Here is a 25134-nt window from a genome sequence, read left to right as displayed (position 1 = left end):
AGTGTAATTATTTGCACTTATTTATATCATTTTATACTCCTTAATGATATTCGTTGTTAGTAATTTCGTGCTTATTTTGAAGATTTATGATAATTTACTCGTTTTGGTTATTCTTGTTGATTTTGAGTGTTTTTGATTGTTTAAGGCATAATTCTTATGGTTTTAATGATGATGAAATTTACTAAGGGGCTAGCTCGGGTGAAGATGTTCTACTAAGAAAATGAGCAAAAGAGTAAAAGTGTGTTTATAAGGCAAAAGTTTTGAGGTGAAATTTGATACATGTTTACTCTTTTGGTCATAACTTTTGATAAGAAGATCTCATTAATACAAGGTTTACGACATTGGAAATTAGATTTCAAGGGCTTTCCAACGGTATACTATATGTCCAATTCTGAAAATCGAGCAAGAAACGACGACTGTTTAAAGTTGCTGAAATTTTCCAGCGCCCAAAGCTGACTCGGCGACAATGCAACATTTTAGAAAGTCGACTCGGCTGATTCACTTCTGGGCTGCACGGGATTTATTTTAAGCGATAGATTCCTTAAACATTCATTAGCTTTGAGTAGTTAGGGTTAAGTCTCCTTTGGGGGGCTCCTTCCTCCTCTTCTTCTCACCTTCTTTATTCTATTAGACCTAATTATTCTTTAGTTTACATTTAATTTTAAGCTTTTAATTTAGTCTTTCATCATTAATCTTCCTTCAAGTATTGTAAGTTTCCTCTATTATTTAATTTTCTTAGTATTTAATTCCTTGTATTAGTTTTAATCTTTCTTTAGTAAACTTTAACTTTTGTTAATAATCTTTCTTCAATAATAATTAGTTTTTTGTTCTTCAATTATTGCTTTTTGATTTAATTGTGGTGTTCTTGGTATTTAATTATTGATTTTCTTGAATTTGTCATTTATTTCATTCTTTCTTAGTCATGTCTAGTATCATCCTAGAGTTTGTTTTTATTGCTTTTACCATGATTAGTGAGTAGTAGACCTGATCAAACACCGGGCTGGGCCAGATGGGAAAAACAGCCCGTTGATGCGGGCCGGGCCGAAGTGCGAGCCTAAAAGTTCCTGCCTAAACCCGTAATATGCGGGCTTGCGGGCCTATGTTACATATTATTTATACATTATAATATTTTGTTTATTTTATTATACAACTCTAATATATTAGCTCAAACATTTTAAATTCTTTGAAACGGAATTGTATTTGTCTACTTTAAAATTAATTAAGATGTTATTTTCCAATATTTCAGTACATGTACTAACGGTTTTAATTATTTCATATAGGAGCATGTAGTTTAACATTACTACATAAAAAGTTTATTGTTTTCGTATAGAAATATGGCAGCAAATCAGATTAACAATCTAAAAAATATTCTGGAAAAAAGTAACAAACTGAAAAGAAAAACTAAGTACATTAATTATTTGAAATTATTACGCCAATCTTTAAGCAATCTAACAGAGGCAATTTTTTCATAATATAAATAGCACCAAAGAAAATTAATGAGAATAAAATTTAATTATGTAAAGCAATTATTTCAATTGGGACGGACCTAGAACAATATTAAATGATATCAATAATGTTAATGCAAGTGCCAAAACCCATGACTTTTCGGGCCGGACCGTGGGCCAAACGCCAATTCCAAACCCGTCTCAAAAAATTCGGGCCACTTATTTTCTGTCCAAACCTGCCCATCGGGCCATATTTTGGTACCCAAACCCTCACTTTTTCGGGCTGGGTTGGGCCGGGCCGTCCATGATCAGGTCTAGTGAGTAGATTCATTTTCTAGGGTTAGGGTTTGAATCTATAAGTCAACAATGATTTGATTTTTGAATGTGTCCATGAAATTAGGATTAAAGTGGTTAAATTGTGCTAATAACCCTAAATTAAACAAGCTTTGTCAGACTAGTCAATAGAACTAGCGTGTAAGATTGGGATCGACTTTGCTTTAGGGTAAATTTTAGTTAAATTCTTATTAATTTGTTTAATAAAACTAGCGTGTGAGAATTGAATTAATAGAGTCTAAATCTAATAGTTAATCAACAGAGCGAGAGTTTGAGATTAACTAGATCATGTTTAACTACGTAATTAATCTGACATTTCATAGACACTAATGAGAATTTGATCATATAAAACTTTAGGGGATTCCCGACACCCTAGATCTTTTCATCATATAGTTTAAACCCACATTTTCATTGCATTATTAGTTTTTTAGAAAACAACCAACCACATATTTTTCTCTCTAAGCAATATAATTAGTAGAAATTAGCAAGTTTTATGTCTTAGCTTCTTCGTGTTCGACCCGCATCTACACGTACACCGTGCACTTGCGGTTAATTAAAATTTGCACATCAATCATAGGTTGGGCTTGGTTCCAGAGTGGGTCTGACGCCTGACAGGTTTGACATAGATCTAGCGGGTCTGAGTTTTAAATGGATCCAGAGAGAGGGTCTAGGTTGAGTCTAGGTCTAAAGACCCTAGACTTACACTCATACCCATTTATATAGTCGACCAAAATCGGGCTCAGATCCGCCGGGTCTCAAAAATTAGACCCAAACCCTAAAAATAGGAGTGAGTTTGAGGTGGGTACAATAGGGTTTTGGATCTATGACCATCCCTATACCAGACCAGACTAAATCAAATTAAATTAAATTAAACTAAACAAGATTAGATCAAATCAAACTAGAGTTAATCAGATAACTTATACTAAATCAAATCAAATCAGATTAGACCTAATCAAATCAATCAATATCAAACTTAATTAAATGTGATTAGACCAGATTGAACCTAATCTGATCAGACAAGTCTATATCATTAGACCAAATGAGAACTGACCGTAATAAATTTAAACCTTAATTGATTAGATGAAGAGAATAGGCTCTAAACAAAGTCAATTAACTATTTGTTATTAAAACTCTATTACAAGGTTTTTCATTGAAGGAAGAGTATTACATGAATATTATTAAAAAAATTTAAGTTATTTTGACACAAAATTTATAATGAATAGCTTCAATCGAAAAGTATTTTCACTTTTGACAAATATTTTCTTTATAAATTAAAAAGTTAATTTTTCTCCGCTCTTTCACCACTCAAAATTTATGTACTCTAAAAGTAGGCAACAAAGAAAAGAAAAAGAGAAAAAAGGAATCTATATGCTGATCTATAGTTGCTTGCAAGGCCTTAAGGGTTCGGGTTCAGGTTCAGCTGAATAATTTTAGTACTAAAGTCATTATCAAAAAAAATTAAAAGAAGAAAAAATTAAAAAGAAAATGCCACGTCAGTTGTCCTTGTTCCAATAACTTTTGAATGCCTATTTCCTTGTTCCACTTTGTCAACGAAGAGGAATGGCTTTATAGTTTTACTCCTATACACCAAAAATTAGCCCCAATTATATCTTTTGTACTTACTTTTATAAATCAAGGAAAAAAGAAAAGAAATGATAAAGGAACTTTATTTTCTATAGAAATATGGGAGAAAGATGGGGATAATATAAAAATAAATTAAACTTGTGCATAAATATTAAAGAAAGAAATGTAAATTACGATTAAAAACAAAAAAAAAAAAAAAAGCTTATTTTATAAGATTAATTAAAAAGATAATTTGATGAATTTCGTGGAACATAAGTACTACAAAGGATTATAAATTGATAATAGAAGTACTTGACATTGATATTTGATAGATAGATACTCTTGTCACTTGTGTACTTAGATAAATTTATTTTAGATTCAACACCCCATTATCTATGAGATTTTAACCCCAAGTATAAATATTGTGTAATTAAGAAAATAGGAAAAGTGATGAAATGATATACTTGCGGAAAAGTAAGAGAAATATGTTAGTGAAACAAAAAGTTAAGTTGAATGAGAATTAAAAAAATACGTGTTATACCCAAAAAATAGAGTAAAATTTATAGGATAGATAAAAAGAAAAATAATGCGAATTATGTCAAATAGAGAGTAATTAATTGCATAAAACTTATCAGCAATTTAGTTAAATTTTGATTATCTTGTTTTACTAACTAGGGGTGAAAGTTTTATTTGCAGTTTGATTTTTTCATAAAACAAAACCAAACCAAATTTAATTCAAGAAGTAAAAATGTTAGCTAGATATTAGAGTGATGAAGTGAAGAAGTAAAAATATTACAAAGATAGACGACACAATGAGAGGGACCAATAAAAATGCCTTACAATAATTTGTTGTGAAATTCTGACAATTTGAAACAAATAAGCAATTTTGACAAAAAAAAAATCAAAAAATGAGCTTCGGGGAAGCTAAAGTCTAAAAATAAGCATATCTATCTCCGAGTCTAAGGTCAGGTATGTTCGTTGTTACTAATAGCGAACAAAGTAGCTGGTCAAAAAAGTCAAAATTCTTTGTGCACTGTTACTAAAAGTGAACAAAAGAAGACAATGTTATAACGTTGAAAGAGACAAAACAATTGAAATCATGTTTGATCGCTGTTAGTATGTTTTTATTTTTTTGTCCATCCCAACGTTATGACATTGTCTCCCTTTTGTTTGCTGTTAGTAACAACGAGTATACCTGATCTTAGATTCGGACATAAAGACGCTTATTTTTTAAATTAAATTTTTTCGAAGCTCGTTGTTTGATTTTTTTTGTTAAAACTGTTTATTTATTTCAATCATTCTTAAATTCATTTTCTTAAATTCCTTATCCATAGAAGAAATGAATTTTGGCCCATTTTTGTTGAGGCCTATTCTTTTTGTCCAAGCTCAATATTAACAATGCAAAAACTTAGGGAGAGATCACCTCATACTGGAACGTTATAATTAGCCGGCCCAAAAGCTTAAATTTAGAAATAAAAATAACTTAATATTCAAAATTTAAAAATAAAAATTTAATTTTGATCTTAAAGGTATCAATTTTGACATTAAAGTGATCAATTTCAAATTAAAGTAAACCTTAAATAGATCAATTAAATAAAAAATTTCAATTTTGACCTAAAATTGATAAAATTTGACATTAAAATGATAAATTTCTACTTTCAAATTTATAAACTTAAATTGATCAATTATTTAAAAGTCTTCGATTTCAACGCTAAAGTGATCAATACCACAAATCATTGTGAGACAATCCTAATTTGTATTAAATAACCCACTTAATTCTTTAAAAACCCATTTTAATTGTTTAAAGAGTCACTTTAAACCCGTCTCACCATCTAATGATCTTCAGTTTGTCTTGAATGAGACATTCTCATTATAGACGAGCTTATATAGTCAGCTCATTTCTCTAATTGATCACTTTAAAGTTACAAATGATCACTATATATACATTCTTATAATTTAGCAAATTAAATTGTAAAAAATATGACCAAGAAAAAGAATTAAATAATTTAACAGTGTAAGAAAAACAAACGGACAAAAAACAACAATTTGGCAATTTCAAAGGAATAAACAAAGAATAAGGAACCAAGTAAACAAAAAATTTAAGCTAATGGTTAAGACCCCCAAGATATCTAAATAATTTAACACGTCCCTCACACGAGGGTTGTTTGGGCTAAAAGTATGGATGCAATATACCAACACATTCCTCCTTATACATGTATAACACTAAATATTCCACTTTAATAATGAGAGGTTAATAAGATTTAAACTCGTTACCTTCCGTCATATTGACATTTGATACCATGTGTAGCGTACCATACATCTAGGTAGCAGAGAAGATGATGGAGTAATGGGAGATGATCATGAGTGGGGCGCTGCATATAAGGGTGTTCAATGGGTCGGAACCCTATTTTGAGCCCTTATACGACCCATTTTTAGAAGGATTTTGTAAGGATCGAGTTGAAAATGAGTCGGACCATAAACGGGTTCTACTATAATTAAAACTGCTACTCTTGTGAGAGACCATTTTTCAAAGAGACGACCTCAAAATAAGAAGTCCACATTCTTTTTTCCTGTTTAATTTGTATTAATTGGGAAATTTAACCCATACATTTGATATGTCTCTCGAAGAGACCATCTCTCAGAACAATTTGTCTGTTAAAGCAAGTGCCAATATTCATAACAATGACGTTAACTTTAAACACTTAATCGAACATATGCTTTGTCTTGTACTTTGGAGAGGAATGATAAGAATGTGTCGTATGTGAACGGTTTAAAATTTGGAATGATCGATGAGGTGGTTAACGTAGGGAAAATGAAGCTTCACTAGAGGTGTGAAGTGCGAACCGTGCCTTGAACGAGTCAAGGCATGGCTTGGACATTGCTTGAATGAGGCAACAAAGAAATCGAAGTCAGAGGGACTGCTTGAGCAAGCGCTCGTTCGAGCAGCTAATGCAGGGGAGATCAATAGCTTTCCGAAGTTAGTACTCATTCGAGCGCAATGGGTTAGCTTGTTCAAACACTGTTCCTTGGATTCTATCCCAGTCAATTTCGTTGGTTGAATGGCATTAAAGGGGTGCTATGCATTCCTTGTTTAATGCTTGTTTAATGTGTTCTTTTATTACTATGTTAATTGTCATAGTTAATTGTGGATGTAAATATGAGTTAAGGTGATTGAATGTGTGGTTTTAAGAATTATATTCACCTTCCTCTATACAAGGGAGTATCATTCATAAAACAAATCACAACAAAAACACATATTGTTAAGAGAACTATATTTTGTTGAAACTTTAAAGTGCTCATCATAGTATTAGCATTTTGTTATTTTTAGAGAATTTTTCTCAAGATAAGGGAAGGTTTATTATACTTGTACTTGTTGAATTCAATATAATAAAACTACATTTGAGGGGGCGGTATCCAAGTACCTCATAAACACTTGTGTTCATTTTTGCATTTAATTTTTATTTTGTTTTTCATTGTTGAACCTCATTAGGCTTTCGTTTCATTGTGTAATTAAAATGAAGCGAGCTATAAACGAGCTTAAGAAGAGTCGAAACGGGCCTTTTAAATAGCATAATGGATGGAGAATTTAATTATAATAAATGAATGTCAATGACGATTATTAACGTTTCTACGATATTTATTATAATGATAAATTAATTATTGTAAATTGATCAATGGGATTATAATAATTTTTAATAATAAAAACGGGTCGGACTGGGTCGGACCGAACCAGCCCTCCAAAACCCGGCCCATATAAAGTTCATAGTAAATTTAAAAGATTCTTATCCAATCCAACTTATATTTGCTTAAGTCTAGTCCGATCCGGTCCACGTTATCTAAGGTTGCGCCAAACTGCCAGGAATTCTAGGTGGGGGTGGTTAAGTTGGAAGAGAAGTGGCTACCAGTTTGAAGTTATTCATTTTGTGTTTGATTAAAAGATCTTGAATGTAGCGCGTATTTTAACTTAGAAAAATTATTCCTTGGGGATGGTATGTAAGTCTGTAACTTCAACATAAGAAATTAAGTATAGAGGTCCCAATGCAAGTCTTTAAGAACAAAAAAAAAAAAAAAAAAAAAAAAAACGTTAGGCAAGGCTTAAGATGCATTGGCTTAATTAGATAGAACTTGAATTTTTCGGTTTTTTTGTGGGCATTAATAACTAAATTCAGAATAGGATATGAAATGAAAGTCTCTACGAGATTCAACTAAGAAAAACAATATGAGAATTAAAGCAAAATACGAACACAAGTATTTATGTGGTATCTTGGATACCTCCCCTTAAATGTAGTTTTATTAGATTGAAATTCAACAATTACAATGTAATAAGTCTCTCCTTATCTTGAGAACAATTTATCAAGATCACAAATACTAAAGTAAAGTAGGAACACTCTCAAGTTTCTAACAATGCAATAGCCCTCTCAACAATACGTGTGTTTGTGGTGATCTTTGTTCTATGAATGATACGCCCTTTTATACTGAAAGGTGAGTATCATTTTTAGACACTCTCAATTACTCACCATAAAGCACAATTAACACTCTAATTAACTATGCAATAAACATTACAACAAACAATAGAGTAATGCACCAACTTATTGCATAATCACTACAAATTTTGACCAAAACGGAATCCAATATTGACTGCTCGACTACCATTTGATCGAGCCACTACATCGCTCGGTCGAGCGAGCTTCCAGTGAAGCTACTGTCTTATTCAGCACATTTCGCTCGACCAGCACACTTCCGCTTGACCGGTCGAGCGACCCCACATCAGGTCGAGGGAGCTTCAGATTTCCTTTTTTTTTGTTGCTTCGACCAAGCAACGACATCAAACGATCTAAACCTTAAACCACCCGTATACGATACATCTTTATCAATCCTCTCCAAAGTACAAGACAAAACATGTTCGATTAATTGTTCAAAGTTAACGTCATCATTAAGATTATTGGCACTTGCTTTAACAAGATATATGATGCAGCATTTTAATTATATACTCCTATTTTTAGGAAAATATATAAATTAATATCATATCTTCAAAGACAAAAAAAAATCTGATTTTCTATTTCCTGCTAGAAAATCTAGCACACACATGATCTATACCAAAACATATATATTTCCTGATATTTTGCCAATATTAATGGAATAAAATACCCAAAATTAGAATCTGATCAAAATAGCTGTGGAGGAAAAACCCCATGTTAGACAAATCCAAATTTGGTTCATTAAGACAACCATTATCAATGCCATTAAAGCTTTGGAAACTTTTAAGCCAACATTTTCTCTAGTTGTGAAAATTTCCTTTCCTTAATAAATCCCTTTTTTAAATATTAAATTAATTTCTTACACCCAATTTATAACGTAGGTGTAAAAGAAGGCCTCTCGGGCCTTCATTTATTTTCTTTGTGTAAATATTCACAACAAATAAAATACCAAAAAATGTCGCGAGTTATAATCATAACATTATCATCATTATTGTTGGTAGGGCTAATTGGTGCGGTGACAATTGGGTTTGTGACAAACTGGGGGAAGGACGAGCCAAGATTGACATCAACGTCTAAGGCTGTTCAAGCAATATGTCAACCAACGGATTATAAGGAAGCGTGTATGCAAAGTTTGTCGACCGTTAAGACGGATGATCCGAAAGAGCTTGTTAAAGCTGCGTTTGCTTCTGCTAAGAATGAGTTATTTGCAATTGTGGATAATTCGACGGTATTGAAAGAGCTTGAAAAGGATCCTATCACGGCTGTGTCTGTTAAAGATTGTAAAGAGTTGTTTCAAGATGCTATGGATGATTTTCAACGTTCTTGGGATGAAGTTGGCAAGTTTGATGGGGATAAGGTTTGTTTGCTTTTTTGGATTTCCCAATTTGTTTATTTTATGGTATTTGTTGGAGTATCTAACATATATCGGAGTCTCAACCATCAGTTTAAGTTTTTGGTTGAGTTGGCTCATTGACATGATATCAGAGCTAGCGTGACAAGCTAGAGCCTAGAGGTCACATACTTGAATTCCGCACCAAATCTAAAAATAGCATGTGTTGCATCCACACTTTTAGCGCATAGGGCTCTCGTGTGAGGGGGCGTTTTAAAGTATATAGCATATCTTGTGGTCTCAACCATCAGCTATATATAATATTTCTTTTGTCTTTTTTACTTGCACCCAAACTCTTTTTATGCAGTCTATTGCGTTTTTCGAATTGTTTATATCTAGAGTTATACACAATTAAAATTATAAAAATTTGTTATTATGAAAATATGCGATAAGATGAATAAAACAATCCCAAATGATTATGTTTGTATCTTGTAAAATAGCAGTAATATGTAAAGTATTTTATGATAATAGTGTAAAGTTGGTTTGGTTGCAAATTAAAAAAAACAAATGAAGAATATAATATAGTTTAAATATAATAAGTCATAAGTATAATTCTAAATATGTAGATAATAGAGTATATTTAACTATGAACTTCTAACTTTTAACTTCTAATTTTTAGTAAGTGAGGTTTTTGACATGATAACACAAACCGACTTACATCAAAGCCATGAGTTGGAATGTAAAACATGAAAAATTAAGTGTTGCATTTCTTTAAATAAATAAATAGTTAGTTTTTATTTTTTAATCTATTTATATAATTATGCTAACACTCTAATTGCTAAATGTACCATGATTTGATCAGATTAAGGAAATGCTATCCAACCTCAAGATATGGATTAGTGCAACAAGGACATACCAAGAGACATGTTTAGATGGGTTTGAAAACACAACAACTGACGCAGGCGCAAAAATGCGAAAAGTCTTACAAACAGCCATGCAAATGTCTAGCAATGGGCTTGCAATTGTAAATGACCTATCAACCTTACTTACCACCCTTGACATTTCATCCTTTAATGGTAGAAAACTCTTATCACACAACCCACATAGATCTCTCTTAACCAATTATGATGATAGTGTTCTTCTTCCCGACGACGACGAGGAGGATGATAAGAGAAGAAAGCTTCTTGTTAGCTATGATCAAGTCATTGGGCATTCTTCAAGTGATGGTGCTGAGTATTGGCCTGAATGGGTTGATGGGTTTAGGCGTAGGCTTTTGGAAGCTCCTAATTTGGCTAATGATTTAAAGGCTAAGGCTAATGTGGTTGTGGCTAAAGATGGGAGTGGTAAGTATAAGACTATTGAAGATGCTTTAAAGGATGTTCCTAAGGATGGGAAGGAGAGTTTTGTTATATATATTAAGGAAGGTGTTTATGAAGAATATCTTGTGCTTTTTAAATGGATGACTAATGTTGTTTTTGTTGGTGATGGTCCTACTAAGACTAGGATTACTAATAACAAAAATTTTGTTGATGGTGTCAAAACTTTCAAGACCGCTACTGTTTGTAAGTATTTTATTGTTTTAGCGCTATGTTTATAATTATGTGATTATGTCATGCTATGTTATGTTCAATCAATATATGGGTATTTGACAAATTACTTTTTCTTGACTATTTGATTGGGTTTTGTTATTGGCTTTTTGCTTGGTCAAATAGTGAAAACATGAAACAAGCATTTGGTAAATTGCCAAATTTGACTATTCGCCTAGTTATTTACTAATAAACAACCAACAACCAATAGCTAACACCATATCAATCCATACGAGTTGGTTTGAAAGACAACTAGCTATTAGAGTATATAATATATCATGGAGCCTCAACCATCAGATTAAGCTTTTGGTTAATTCTTTGAATTGTTATCAAAAACCAGTATTACAAGAAATCATAAGGTCAAATCTCAACTACCCCTCATTCAAAGTGGAATATTTTGCGCCAGATATGAGGAGAACCTATGCACCATCCATACTTCTAACCCAAAAGGACTCTCATGTAAGGGGGCTTGTTAGAGTATATAACATATCATGGAGCTTCAACCATCAGCTTAAGCATTTGATTGAGTTGGTTCCTTGACACTAGTTTGGCTAGTAATCAATCAAAATCTATAACCGGTCAAATTAGCCAACAACTTCAACCAGCAGTCGTTTACTAAACTGAAAAATAATAAAAACTAACGAACAATGTAATTGATTGCAGCTGTTCTAGGAGATTTCTTCATGGCAACAGACATAGGAATAGAGAACTCAGCAGGAGCAATAAAACATCAAGCAGTAGCATTCCGTGCACAGTCAGACAAATCAATCTTCTTCAATTGCCATTTCGACGGATACCAAGACACACTCTACGCACACACATACCGTCAATTCTACCGCGACTGCAGAATCACAGGCACAATCGATTTCATCTTCGGCGATGCAGCATCCTTCTTCCAGAATTGTGTTTTCGTGGTTCGAAAACCGCTAGACAACCAAAACTGCATTGTCACAGCACAAGGCAGAATGGAAAGACACCAACCAACAGGAATATTTATTCATAACAGTAGATTTGAAGGTGATCCTGAATACTTACCACTTAAGAACAAGAATAAGGCTTATTTAGGAAGGCCATGGAAAGAGTATTCTAAGACAATTATAATGGAATCTGAGATTGGTGATTTCATTCAAGGTGAAGGGTGGTTACCATGGGAAGGTAATTTTGCACTTGAAACATGTTATTATGGTGAGTATAATAATGTTGGGGCTGGTTCTGGTTTGGCTAACAGGGTTAAGTGGACTGGAATTAAGAATATACTTGTGGATCGTGCTGAAACTTTTATGCCACCTAAATTGTTTGATAATGATGATTGGATTAGAACTTCTCGTGTTCCTTATCAACCTAATTTGTCTACTATTCCTATTTCCGAAATTTCAGGTAATCTAATCATCTAATTTTCAATTTTAGGGTTGCAAGATTTTAGTATGATTAACTCTAATTTTGGGAGGTCACATATAATACTAATCTTAATCTTGTTAGTGACAGTAAATCGATTTTTTTATCAATTGATCATTGGTTGCTAGAAAATATATATATTTGATTAAAACTAGCCGTTTATTATTTGCCATTTATTATGAATTGAAAAGTCAAAAGCTAATAACAAAGATAGTGATCATAGTTGTATTTTGATTTTGGCTTAAAACAACTTGGAGGAACAAACTTTTTTGATATTTGACAAAGTGAAGAGTTTTATGATAATTATAAGTATTTCAATGCGAAAATTTTGCAGAAACACCGGCAGGAGCGCCATTATCCTCCATTTCAGGTGAATCTTCCTTTGGTAGTTCATCGTCAAGTGGTTCAAGTTCCGATGATTCCTCATTAGGAGGCTCTTATGGTAGATCTTCATCAAGTGGATCTTCTTCTGGTGGATCTTCATCAAGTGGTTCTTCTTATGGTGGATCTTCATCAAGTGGTTCTTCTTCTGGTGGATCTTCATCAAGTGGTTCTTCTTATGGTGGATCTTCATCAAGCGGTTCTTCTTCTGGTAGATCTTCATCAAGTGGTTCTTCTTATGGTGGATCTTCATCAAGCGGTTCTTCTTCTGGTGGATCTTCAAGTGGTTCTTTTTATGGTGGATCTTCATCAAGTGGTTCTTCTTCTGATGGATCTTTATCAAGTGGCCATTCTAAACACAAAGGGTCTCAAGGATCTTCATCAAGTGGCTCTTCTTCTTCTGGAACTTCTCACTCATCTTCATCTACTCCTTCTGGCTCTTCTTCCTCAGGAACTTCTTCAAAAGGATCAACCTCTTCTGGTTCTGGAGCTTCCTCTACACCTTTAGGCTCTTCTTACGGCTCCTCTTCCTCTGGAACTTCTTCAGAAAGATCATCATCATCTGGTGCAGGATATTCATCTGGTTCATCGTCATCTACAGAGCCCGAAACAACTGTAGAAGGTTCAGAAGCTCCATCATCAACTTCCAGTATAAGTGACGCACCTGCTCCCGCTTCTTCCCTTGGAATCGAACTCGAGATTCCTAGCCCAACACCAACTCCAGGAGTGTCGATACAAGTGGGTCCAGTAACAGTACGTGAATTGGAAAGAATGCTTATGGAGAATGAAGAAATTACAGAAGGTGACGAAACTAATGATGATATGTCAGGGAATGTTCCAGATGGTGATGAGCCAAGTCCAGCAAGGGCTGAACCCCCAAGTCCAGCACCTTCTCCAAACAACATTGCCATTACTCCAAGTCTAACCCCATCACCGGCACAAAGTCCTTTGGAAGAGGTTTCAGACTGGCTTCCACCTACTACAGCTCCTAGCCCTGATGAGGAAGCAGATAAATTGCCTCCACCTACAATTACTCCACCAAAACCTAGCTCTGGAACTAAGTCATCCACATATGAGTTGCACATTATTTTAAGTGGGCTGGTAATGTGGGTTGCTTTATTTATGTAAAGTGTTAAATTATTCCTTATACCTCTAGTTATTTCTCCTTTGTTTTCCTTTTCATTTTGTTCTATAAACTTACAATTTAAACTTAGCTTACATTGATGGTTTTTAGATCTTGTATTTGATACAAACTTTTTCTTTCATATTTTTACTAGTTGTTAGAACACTTAATTAATTAAGGTATGTGTAATGTGTTCACCGATAATATCATATTTTTGATTCTAGTTAGTTCGTGGTTACCTTGTGCTGATAACTATGATTTCATTTAGAAATATAAAATTAATTCAAATTTAAAATTTAGCAAATCAAAAAATTTAAGATGAAAATTGTTTTCACGTTATTTTTGAAAATAGTTAAAGTCATTGAAAATTTGAGCATGGCTAACTAAAATTTGTCATTTTTATTTTCTTAATTTATGATTCAATAATTTGAAATGAATTACTCAATTATATAGTATCAAACTATAATTTTTGCCTTTTGTGTGTAGTAACTAAATAGGTCAATCAATGTAATCCAATATGATTTACTTATTATCAAATTGAATAGTTTACAACACAAGTAAGCACGCCCTATAAACAAAGTATATTTGAAGAATATGCATCTATCAGATTCAAATACTGTTTTATATCCTAATCGATTCAACAATAGGTGGAGGCAAGGTTCTTATTAATATCGCGACTAATAAACATCCTTAGGACTAATAAATTTCTTGAAGTAAACAATAGTTAACTTTTCCTTGACCATGGACCTTGATGCAATAGTTGTTTCTCATGTAGAGATTTTCTCTATCAACCACCATGTGAAAGATTTTGAACATTTGTTTGTTGTTGCACGTCTAGAAGCCACAAAATCGATTCTTCATGCCATGTGATTATCCTGCACAACATTTAAATTAGAATCTATTGAAAAAAAAAAACCATACCATAATTTTTATTCAAAGTTTCAAGATCACCCTTAGTAGGAAGGTCATTGCTTGCATGAGCTTTAGCCTTCTTTTGTTTGTTCTTGAACACAAAGCAAATTTTTCTTGCGATGCCCGGATTTTCCATAGTCCCAACAACCATTGTCATTGGACTTTTTGTTGTTATTAGATTTCCCTTGAAACTACTATGTTTCTTTCTCTTATCTCCGCTTGATGATGTCTTTGCTTCATCTTCAACCATATTAATGGTTCATAAGTTGGGATTTTCTCCCCTTGTACTTTCTTGCATTGTACATGGTTATTATCCTATCATATTCTAAATGTCCAATAAAATTTTCATACTCGCGTATGGCACTCTTTAGGTATGCATTCAAACCCACATGGCTAACTATGTATACCCACGTCTTACCCTCCTCTTGTCTTCTTATTTAAATATGTTTATATTATATGCGCTCCATGTGATCTCAATTCCATAAAAATGTAATTGTAAATCAAATTTTATTTAAAGCATACATATAATAAAATATATTATCATGCTTAACTTTTTGTCAATAGTTTTTAACAAAATTATATAGAATTGATATAAAATAGCGTGTGTGTGTGTGTATATATGTGTGTGTGTGTGTATATATATATATACACACACACATATATATATATATATGTATGTATATATATATATATATATATATATATATATATATATATGTATATATATATACATATATATATATATATATATAATTAGAAATTTAAAATAGTGACATTTAAATTAAATATTGCTAAATATATTCTACTAAAAGCAAATTATGTTGTAGTGAATAAATATGGGATATGTAATATTAAAGTCGTCAATTTTGACCTCAAAGCCATCAATATTGACCTTAAAGTGGTTGTAGGCTTGTGGTTGTGTTAATAAATATTAACGTGATCAATTTTAACTAAAGATCATCAATTTTGACCTTAAAGCCATCAATCTGACTTTTAAGTGGTTTTAGTTGTACAGAAACTTAAATGGATCATTATGAATTTTTAAAGTGATTAATTATGTTTTTATAGTGATCGATTATGACCTTAAAGTAATCAATCAATTATATATATAAGTTGATCAATTATAATTTTTTTTGAAAGAGATTAAATATAATTAACGAATCAAAAAATAATCAACGACAACTTTAAAGCAATTAAGCTAACACTTATAGTGCTAAGTTATAAGTTATGAGTTGTCTAGTATAGTGATTAATTATAACTTATAATCTTAAAAGGTTTATTATAACCTTAAAAAAATTAATTATAATTTTGACCTTTAAATTATAAATAATAAGTTATATCTTTTTAAAGGCATTAATTTTGACTATAAAAATATCGATTATAATATTAAATTAATCAATTTAGTGTTTATACATTGTAAAACTTTAATCAAAAATATTTCAAAAATTATTTCAATTTTTACAAAAAATCAAATTTGAGTATTCCCTCCGTTTCTTTTGTTCTTCATGTTTACTTTTTGCACAGTTTTCAAAGCAAATTTTAAATCTCAATATCTCTAAATACACATATAAAAAATACATAATAAAAAGTATACATTAAGGCGAATCTAATAAGTTCTCACATAAATATATTTTATATTTTATATATGTGTAAAAAACATTAGTGAAATTTCTCTCTTCTTAAAATAAAATATTTCAAATAGAAAGCTTATTAGAGAACAGAGAGAGTACTTCATATTGGACCTTTTTTGTATAAGTGGTTTCGAGAGGGTATCTCACAAAGAGCTCGTCTTGCCTTAGATATTTTATGTACCAAATTAAAAGTCGAGCCATTCTTCACAATCAAACGAAAAACAACATACTTTTACAACATTTAGTAAACCCCAACTCCGTAACGTCAATCGCAGTACCGCTGCCGCACCATCCCTTTCTCTTCCTATTATCATGGCGGCCTCCTCATCGACGGCGATATCATCTTCTGATACATCATCTAGTTCGTCCACTTCTTTGTCTTACAGAGATAAATCCCGCCGTCGCCGTCGCAGTAACAACCGTCATTGTGAAGCTCTGAAGATCCGTAAGTCCAAGTCTCATTCCAAATCTAAAAGACGTCGTCGTCATCACTCTTCCTCAGATTCTTACTCTTCTGCTTCTTATTCAACTGATGATTATAGGTAAATTTCTGCGCCTTTTTCTTTTTCTATCTCTTTTTTATTTCTTTTTTCGCTGTATGTTTGGCTATTAGGTTTTGTTCTAATTCCTCTACTTTTGCACAAAACTTGGATAATAATTTTGAAGAGAAAAGAAATGAAAAGAAGGGGAAGAGGCGCGAGGGAAATGAAGGGAAGAGAAATGTAAAGGAACTAATTCTTGTTTGTTTAGAGGGAAGGGAAGGGAAGGAAAGGAAGGAAGATGAGAATTGTTTTTCCTTTAAATCTTTCCAACTTTAGAAAAATTGACACCTTAACAAAAATTATCCATTCAATCTCTTCAAATCTCTCCCCTCCAAGTCCCTAAATCCCTTTCCTTTCATTTTGTTATCCAAATAAGGCATCCCTCCAAAATTTTCCCCTTCCTTTCCCTCCATTTCCTTCATCTAAACATAAAAAGATTCAACAAGGTTTTTTTGTTCACATTAATAAGTTTAAATGAAAAAAAAATCTCAATTGGTAGCATCACATCCCCGTCAGTCAGAAGATTACGCATGTTGCTCTCCTTTGAGTGTCACCAAAATATCTTGCCTTAAAAACTAAAATGCAAGATATTCTTTTATTAGTGCTGCAAGAATTTTAATCTCAATTACCATGTAGCATCATTCCCTTGCAATACTCATACATATATGATACAAAAAAACTAGTGTAATCAACATCAACAATCGAAGTAATAGAGAATTAGCAAATTGAGTACAGATTGTATATATGGGAGAGATTGAAATTTACCAGTTAACTTTGTAGTTGAATCTAATTCTTCAGCTTTGATGGTGAAGAACATTATATTAGTTTTAATCATATCCTTCGTGTTGATGAATGATAGATGAAATTGAAAATATAACTTGTAAAATTCAATGTTCAATTTATACCTTAACTCGAAAATTGAAAGACAAGGTTATTGGTGGAAAGCAATTATGTTCGATCGAAGAATCGAGAAAGAATGTAGAAGAGTTGAAATGGGATTGCTAGGGTACATATGTAGAAGAGAAGTATTTTTGGTTCAGCTGTTTTACTTTTCCCTTCTTTTTAGCGTATTTTGGATTTGCGTTTTGGGCACTTTCAAGAGTTGGGCCTTGGGTCGTTGCACTCTTGGCCTACCCTATGGTCGGGCCTAATTCCAATTTGAAATATGGTCTTCATAAGTTATTTATTTTAATTAGTGTTCAATATCACCTGTATTTTAGGGTTTATTTGAAATGCCTTTTGCAATAATTGTATTAGAAAGCAAGGATGAAGTGGCTAAAAATTTACATCTTGTTTATATAGAGGTTCTAAACGATGTCCCCTTGGTAATCAATAGTGTTGTATACTTGGGTGTGGCAAACTGGAGCATACAAGTACAACGCAAAGTAAGGATGGAATTTGATAAGCATACAAGTACAACACAAAGTAAGGATGAGAATTGAGAGTCATGATTGGGATTTTGGGTGTTTTGGTGAGTGTAATGTGATTTTGAATAGGGGAAAATGAAGAATAATTGGAGAATATCGTGTAATTTAAGATTGGGGATAAATTGTTAATTGTGTGTTGATGAATCATTTGATATAGATGCACCACAAGGGATTCAATAGGCGTATGAATGGAATTAAAAGAAAGATATGTTGGCAAACCTTTAATCCCAATTGATATGGACAAGTCACAATAAAACTAGAGGCTCTAATGATCACAAGCTCACACTCCACTATGATTGAGTTAAGAGGACTTTCTTAACTTTAATTCTAAATCAACAATGCACAACATTTTTAAGCAAATGTTCAAGGTTATAATTCATTCAAGTTTTTCAATATATGTTGTACAAGGATATTTTTCGACAAAGCAAAGACAAGGCTCCTATACACGTCCATATGATTGTTTTCTATTGCATTTGACTTCCTTGGGGAGTTATGCTACAACCATAAGAATTTGAATATGGAAGGGAAAATAAAATTCAACCATCTTCATGCTTCATCTTTGAGATGCTTTTTCATGAGATTGAGTGTTTTTTGGAGGAATTTTATAAGGTGGAAATTACGTAACTATCTTTTATTTTTCAAATGTTTTTAGGAGGTAAATTGTATAACATATCTTGCTCCTTTTTGCATTCGTCTTGAGTGGACTTTCGTTGAGCATTGGAAAGATTGCAACATGAATTGTGGAATCTTTGGCAATAGGAAATGACGTAGGGGCCTTTCGAACAAATAGTTTATGGGGGGAAGTACCATTAAGAAACAGAATATTCAAGTTTGATATTAGATATTGATAACAAAAATGGCACATAAATTGCGAAACAGCAAAATTTGTTGGTTTGGCCTTGTAATGATTTACTATTTATGTTTTGGGTTCTCAATTTGCAATTAATATTGTTTCTAGTGGGGAATGCCTCCTTTTAAGAGCACAAACAAATTGACTGGTAGTTTAGAGTTGTAACTTTATGAGGAATTTCATTTGTTTGTGGATTTCATTGATTTTGCTAATAGATTTGATTGATGGGTTCAAAGCTGAAACAAAAGTTTCAATTGATGGAAAATATGCAAAAGTTTCTGCTGTGAGACATGTCTATTCATAATCTAGAAATTATGACCCTTTGTTGTTGAAGAGTTCTTAGCGGTAGCCCTTAGTCTTAAGTTTTGAAATCAGTTGTACAAAATGGTATGGTCAAATAGTAGTGGTACGGATAGACATTATTGCTATGAATTGGAGGAAATGATAGCAATGAACAGTTGAAATCAATGATCAAGAATATGGTGTTTATGGTTGTTAATAGAATTAAGTAACTTGAGGTAATTTTGAAGAGCTCATTTATAAAGAAATTAAGAGCAGTGAAGTTGTTATAATCAAGGGGGATACTCAAGGCATAAGATAATGAGTTTATAATTTATTAACTTTTTTTTTAAATGACAACTATAAACTTAAAAGAGACGAGGAGAGTATTACAAGTTCATTAAACAAGTTCATGATGATTGATGATCGTTTGCTGATTTTGAGACATTGACCTTAATGGTTTAATCTCTATACCCATTCACTCTTGTTGGCTAGCTCTTTTTGTACATAGTTTTTAAGTTTTGGATTGATGAGGAGGGGTGTAGAAAATGATTTTTTAGATATGAATTGCCGAAAAGTTCACTTTTCCTTTTGGTGTCGGCCCTTGTGTCTTTTGGAAGTATAAATCACTATTTGTTTTATTTGAAGTTATGTTAAATGTTGGTTATCATCACACAATTATTCGTGAGTGTCTAATTTGGTTATTTTATGAAAATTTCCATGATTTTGGCCCATAACAAAAAACGCTGTGTTGATTGTCCATATTAGTGTTGCAATGTTTGGTATTTAATACCTTAAGTGAATTGAAGAACCTTCGGTGGCATATATTTATATATTATGATGCTAAGGAACCCTACTCTCTCCCTTTTGTGATGTATCATAGACTTATTGCTTGGGTTATTTTAGCCATCTTTCTTTCCTAAGAATTTTGACTTAGTATTCTTAACTTGCAATCGTTGCACGGAGTGAACACACTTCAGCCAATATAACTTTACTTGATGACAAATCCTCCTAGGAGATGCTTACAAGCCAAGCTGCTTACTGTCTGAGATTCTGCACATGGCAGTCTTTGTATGATTTTGGGATCCATGTATAAGAAATTCTTTTAGAGCTTTTCTCCGATACGAATTTGGGTGAGTGGTGTTCGGGAATTTACTGTATGAACCCAACATGGAATTTTTTTGTTAATCAGAGAAATTTGGTAACTCCACTTAGAACTCCTTTATATTGTCCTGGCCATTTCTGTCCTTACAGTTGCATATTAGGAGACTTTGATCATAATGAATGCTGTGTTCTTGGGACGTGTTTAAACTCATGCTGTTTACCAGAAATTGGTTGGGTAGTTTGCTTACTTTTCTTTTCTATAAAATATAAACATGAATATTCTCACATGCTTTCTTTTTAGATGAATATTCTGTGGATATTCGTCGACAGGATGTTATTCTTTGTTGCATTAAACTCTATCATTTTTTTATTTAGTATCTTCTTGTTAAGGGACTCTTTTCTTAATTCTCGAGTTTCCTATGTTTTTTGTGAACTTGAAATTTATCTCTTTAAATTGCTCTTTGGTCTCAATTAACTTTTCTTTTGGCATGGGGGTGAAGCAGCTCTTCTGAAAGTGAGCGTGAAACATCCAGTCACTCAAGGAGACACAAGCGTGACGACAAGCCAAAGAAGGTAGTAATACACTTGTGCGTGCTGATCTTTTCGTTAATTTGTCGAGATTATGTGCTTTAACGTCTTTTGCTTTGTTCCCAGAGCAAGGGAAAAGACAAGGAGAAGAACCACCGCCATAAACGTCACAAGCACAAGAAAGAGGTAGGATGGCACTGTTCTTGGAAAGTTTGACTACTTTTCCTCCATCCTGTCGAGCAAACAAAATACTGAACTTTTATAGTTTTTTGCTGTTTGATCACATTCATCTTTGTCATGTTGTTACTTTCTGACATTTTTTCTTTGATTTTGCTCTTTAAATTGGAGCTGGGATCTATGACCTGATGACTGGCCGCTTGATTGGCTTGTCTGGATATTGTTTTGGCTTGGAATTTTCCTGGCTGTGGGAGCATTATATAGAAAGAGGATGATCAGCGACAAAGTAGTGGTCCAGTGCAGCTGTCTAAGGTTTTGATATGGATCATGCTCTGTACCCAACTTCTGGCAACTCCTCCCCTCTCCCTCAAATTTCTCAGTTTGAATTGTAACTTACTTTTTGTTGTGCAGTTTTTAGGCCGAGATAAAGATGATGGTGTTCGTCGAAGTGTGGTATCTGGCAAAAAGGTAGGAAAAACATTCATCTGGTTTCAAATATGGTATTATCTATCTTGTTGTTTGTTATATTGCTTTTTTTGTACTTGTAGATACAAATGAAGCTTGAAAAGTCGAAGGAAGACAAGTTTGCGGAGAACAAGCGTAATGAACTACTTAAATTTCTGAATGCTAGTTATGATTGAAGATCTCGGATAGTGGTTCAGATCTTTGGTTGATATATCGATCGTTTTGCAGTGCTTTGAATCCTCAAGTGTTTAAGCTTTATAAGGGCGCCATTTGACCGAGTATTTTCCTGTGCTTAAATCCACATGTTTGCTATAGCGTAGTCTTTTAACGAGTTGTGGATACTCATTCGGATTTTGATGGTTTTGGCTTTTTGATAAGCCTAGATGGTCAAAATTCTTTGTTTCAGTTATTTTTGAAAAATGTTAGGATTTCTGTGTTGCAATTAAGTAAATTTGTAACATTGGGGAATGTAATGCCCATGTTATTCAAGTTTGTGGTGATTGGACTTCTTTGTGTTGCTATACTTTTAGCTATTTTTTATTTATTGTCACATTTTTCATTGCTACATTTTTTTATATAAAATTTTCAATTTTGCCCATCCTTTCAAAAAAGCTTTGATTTTTTCTCAATATCAAATGCAATGCTGTTCATTGTAAATGCAATTCATATGATTTTGTAAATGTTTAAGACACAAAATTTATTTATTTTTAATTAATTGTCAATAAATTTCATAAATATTCTAGATACTATTAAATTTTTTGCTGTTGAATTATTTTGTAAAACAAATGTCAAGTTATACAAAATGCGTAAATGTACATAAGTAAAATTGAACAAAATGGGTGACTTATAACCTATTTCAAAAATTTTTTAAAATTTTATTTATCTAGTTTTTTTTATTTAAGTGGCATATTTATTTATTTATTATTGATGTTATCGAATATTTTTAAGTACAATGATATCATATATTAAGACTCGTCTCTAGACATATAGGTTGTAGATACTTGAAGATGTAACTCATTTAATAAATCACTAAATTTCAAAAATTTGCATAAAATTAGTTGTCTTGACATTTTCCAGGTTGAATTCATCTACTATATTGTTTTGATATATAAATAATTAGATGCGATTGAGTTGAGAGAATTTAATTTAGAAAGAAGTTAGAGAAAAAATTTCATAGATAAAAAAGTTAAAATCTACTATATTTTTTTGATATATAAATAATTAGATGCTATTGAGTTGAGAGAATTTAATTTCGAAAGAATTTAGAGAAAAAATTTTATAAATAAAAAAGTTAAAAATTGACAACGTAATAAAAAAAATGACGATAAATTTTACATTAGTTAAATTTGACGATAAATGTTACATTAGTTAAATTTTATTTTGGGACGTTTAGTTTGCAAAATCACTACTAGCTTCTTTGGCTACGCCGCCAAAGTGTTACATTAAATATACTTTCAAGGTTTACTTTTTTACGCAGTTTAATGTATTAATTCTATTCTTAATATTTCTAATTGTGTATAATAAAAAATTATAAAAACTTAATATTAATAATCTTTGCATCGAGACGAATGAAACAAGATCTTACTTGATTATGTTTTAACTTATAAATTAAATATTAATTATAAATTAAGAAAAAAAGTAAATACTGTAAGATTTCTAATGTTGCAATTAAATTGAAACAGAAGAAGTAGATGAGTATATTTGATGGCCAATTGCCAAGTCGGTTGCCAATCAAATTTTCATCTGAGTCTATTTTTTAATCTGCTTCTTATTTGTCATCATTATTTCAATTATGTAGTTAATTTTTCACTTTTTAAACTTTTCTACACACCTTTAGTTATATCTTTTCAACTCATTCAAATGTCCCCCTAAATTTCTCTAAAATTCATTTTTTATTGTTCGCGATTAAAGCATCTATGGCCAAACAAACTTCATTACATGAGGAGTTTTTCTAAACTCATTCTTGAATTCAACTTCGCAAAAATCACACACCTTTAAAATTGCACTTATTTTTGTGTTTAAATTCACAAAAAATTAGGATTTGAATATGAGTTTAGCTGGATCTTCTAAACTCATTCTTCAATTCAACTCGCAAAAATCACACGCCTCTAGAATTACACTCATTTTTGTGTTCAAATTCACAAAAAATTAGAATTTGAATATGAGTTTAGCTGGATCTGACTCAAATTTGACCTATATTTATCCCAACTTTCACCCCTAGATGAGCTTCATTAGGTAAATAACCGTGATTTAAATTATATGTAAATTATTTGTATGTGCCATTGACAATAGGTCTATCATTTTTATAATTTTATTTTTCTTTTTTTATTTTGATTATTTTACAAGTTTTATTTTTTTGTTTTTATAGTTATTTACAAATAACTGTGATTGACTAAGATTTTCTACTCTAAAATATACTTTCCCTTCCTTTAAGAGTAATGTACAACTAGTGATGGTCACGGTCCGGGTTGGGCCGGTTCCATCCGGTTTCGGTTCCACCCGATTCTGGTTCCATTTGGAACCTGATTCGAACGTTCCGGCTTCGGGCGGTTCCAAACGGTTCCTTGGCGGTTCATGAGGCAGTTCCGGCGGTTTCAACTCGCGGGTCGTACCATCGGTTCCATTTATATTTTTCCTTTAAATATAATATAAAAATACTATAATAATGCGGACGTACCTTTAATGATTACTTGATTATTAGCGAAATTCATTGCTTGTCATCGTTATTAAAATATTTACTAAAAGGAATGAAAAAAATAAATTAATAAGAAATAATCGTTATTATCAATGGTACCCCTGTACTATAGCAAAATAAGAATGGTACCCCCCAAGTATATGCTAATTACAACTGTGACATTATTAATGATTTTCCCGTTAAATTTCCGTTAAATTTTGCATTTAACCTAACCATGGTTAGTTTCTTCTTCTTCCCTTTTCCCTTTCCTCTTCTTGCTCTCCTTCTATGGCTGCTTCATCTCAAAAACCACTGACCCGAATTCGTCGATGTAAATTAGCATCAATCACTAGTGGAAAAAACCTCATTTGCTGCGGTTTTTTTGCCATTATTTGCTGCGGTTTTGGCCCCCAGCAATTGTGATAGCAGCAAATAGCCTATTTTAAATGCTGCGTTATAAACCGCAGCAAAAAAATGCATTAATTGCTGCGGTCATGGGCAAAACCGCAACAAAAAGTGTGTGTTAATTGCTGCGGTCATTGGGAGGAACCGCAGCAAATAAATTGGCCTATTAATTGCTGCGGTCGTGGCGAAACCGCAGCAAATAGCATATTTTTTTTTTATTTTCCTTTTTATCCTTTTAATAATGCAATAATAATACAATCACAGATAATCAACATTAATCTCTTTGTAATAATAAACTCTCGCTCGTATATATAATATAATATTATGTACGTACATATATATATATATATACATTAAAGTATAAAAAATAATCTATACTATAATTACAATTTATCAAGGACAAATATTAGCAAGATACACGGCAATCTTGTCTTTTAATTCGCGCATCTCTTCACTTCTCAAAGGGCGTGTTTCCCTCGGAATGTCGTTTAAAACCTATATATAAT

General features: G+C 32.2%; 2 protein-coding genes across 3 annotated transcripts; both read left to right on the top strand.

The window, feature by feature from the left end:
• Positions 1-8658: 8658 nt before the first annotated feature.
• Positions 8659-13861, top strand: LOC130828775 (probable pectinesterase/pectinesterase inhibitor 21). The gene is made up of 4 exons (XM_057694765.1): positions 8659-9176; positions 10012-10711; positions 11399-12112; positions 12465-13861. Exons 1-4 carry the CDS (start codon positions 8775-8777, stop codon positions 13637-13639), a joined length of 2991 nt encoding a protein of 996 aa, XP_057550748.1. The 5' UTR covers positions 8659-8774; the 3' UTR covers positions 13640-13861.
• Positions 13862-16289: 2428 nt separating this feature from the next.
• Positions 16290-22068, top strand: LOC130828774 (uncharacterized). 2 transcript variants are annotated; one of them, XM_057694764.1, is made up of 6 exons: positions 16290-16719; positions 20883-20952; positions 21034-21093; positions 21349-21396; positions 21496-21552; positions 21633-22068. In XM_057694764.1, the coding sequence occupies exons 1-6, from the start codon at positions 16490-16492 to the stop codon at positions 21723-21725; spliced, it is 558 nt and encodes a 185-aa protein (XP_057550747.1). In that variant the 5' UTR covers positions 16290-16489; the 3' UTR covers positions 21726-22068. The 2 variants fall into 2 exon arrangements, with proteins under 2 accessions (XP_057550747.1, XP_057550746.1); XM_057694763.1 differs by having other exon boundaries at positions 16324-16719; positions 20880-20952.
• Positions 22069-25134: the final 3066 nt, after the last annotated feature.

The sequence above is a fragment of the Amaranthus tricolor genome, chromosome 12 (assembly GCF_026212465.1).
Source record: "Amaranthus tricolor cultivar Red isolate AtriRed21 chromosome 12, ASM2621246v1, whole genome shotgun sequence".
In the NCBI taxonomy this organism is placed as follows: Eukaryota; Viridiplantae; Streptophyta; class Magnoliopsida; order Caryophyllales; family Amaranthaceae; genus Amaranthus; species Amaranthus tricolor.
The sequence above is the reverse complement of the archived record's forward strand: the minus strand, read 5'-3'. Positions and strand labels throughout refer to the sequence as shown.

Coding starts and splice junctions, on each gene's coding strand:
- LOC130828775 (XM_057694765.1), top strand. CDS start 8,775: ATGTCGCGAGTTATAATCATAACATTATCATCATTATTGTTGGTAGGG. Junction 9,177..10,011: donor GCAAGTTTGATGGGGATAAG/GTTTGTTTGCTT, acceptor TGATTTGATCAG/ATTAAGGAAATGCTATCCAA. Junction 12,113..12,464: donor TCCTATTTCCGAAATTTCAG/GTAATCTAATCA, acceptor AAAATTTTGCAG/AAACACCGGCAGGAGCGCCA.
- LOC130828774 (XM_057694763.1), top strand. CDS start 16,490: ATGGCGGCCTCCTCATCGACGGCGATATCATCTTCTGATACATCATCT. Junction 21,094..21,348: donor GTCACAAGCACAAGAAAGAG/GTAGGATGGCAC, acceptor AGCATTATATAG/AAAGAGGATGATCAGCGACA. Junction 21,397..21,495: donor GTCCAGTGCAGCTGTCTAAG/GTTTTGATATGG, acceptor TTTGTTGTGCAG/TTTTTAGGCCGAGATAAAGA.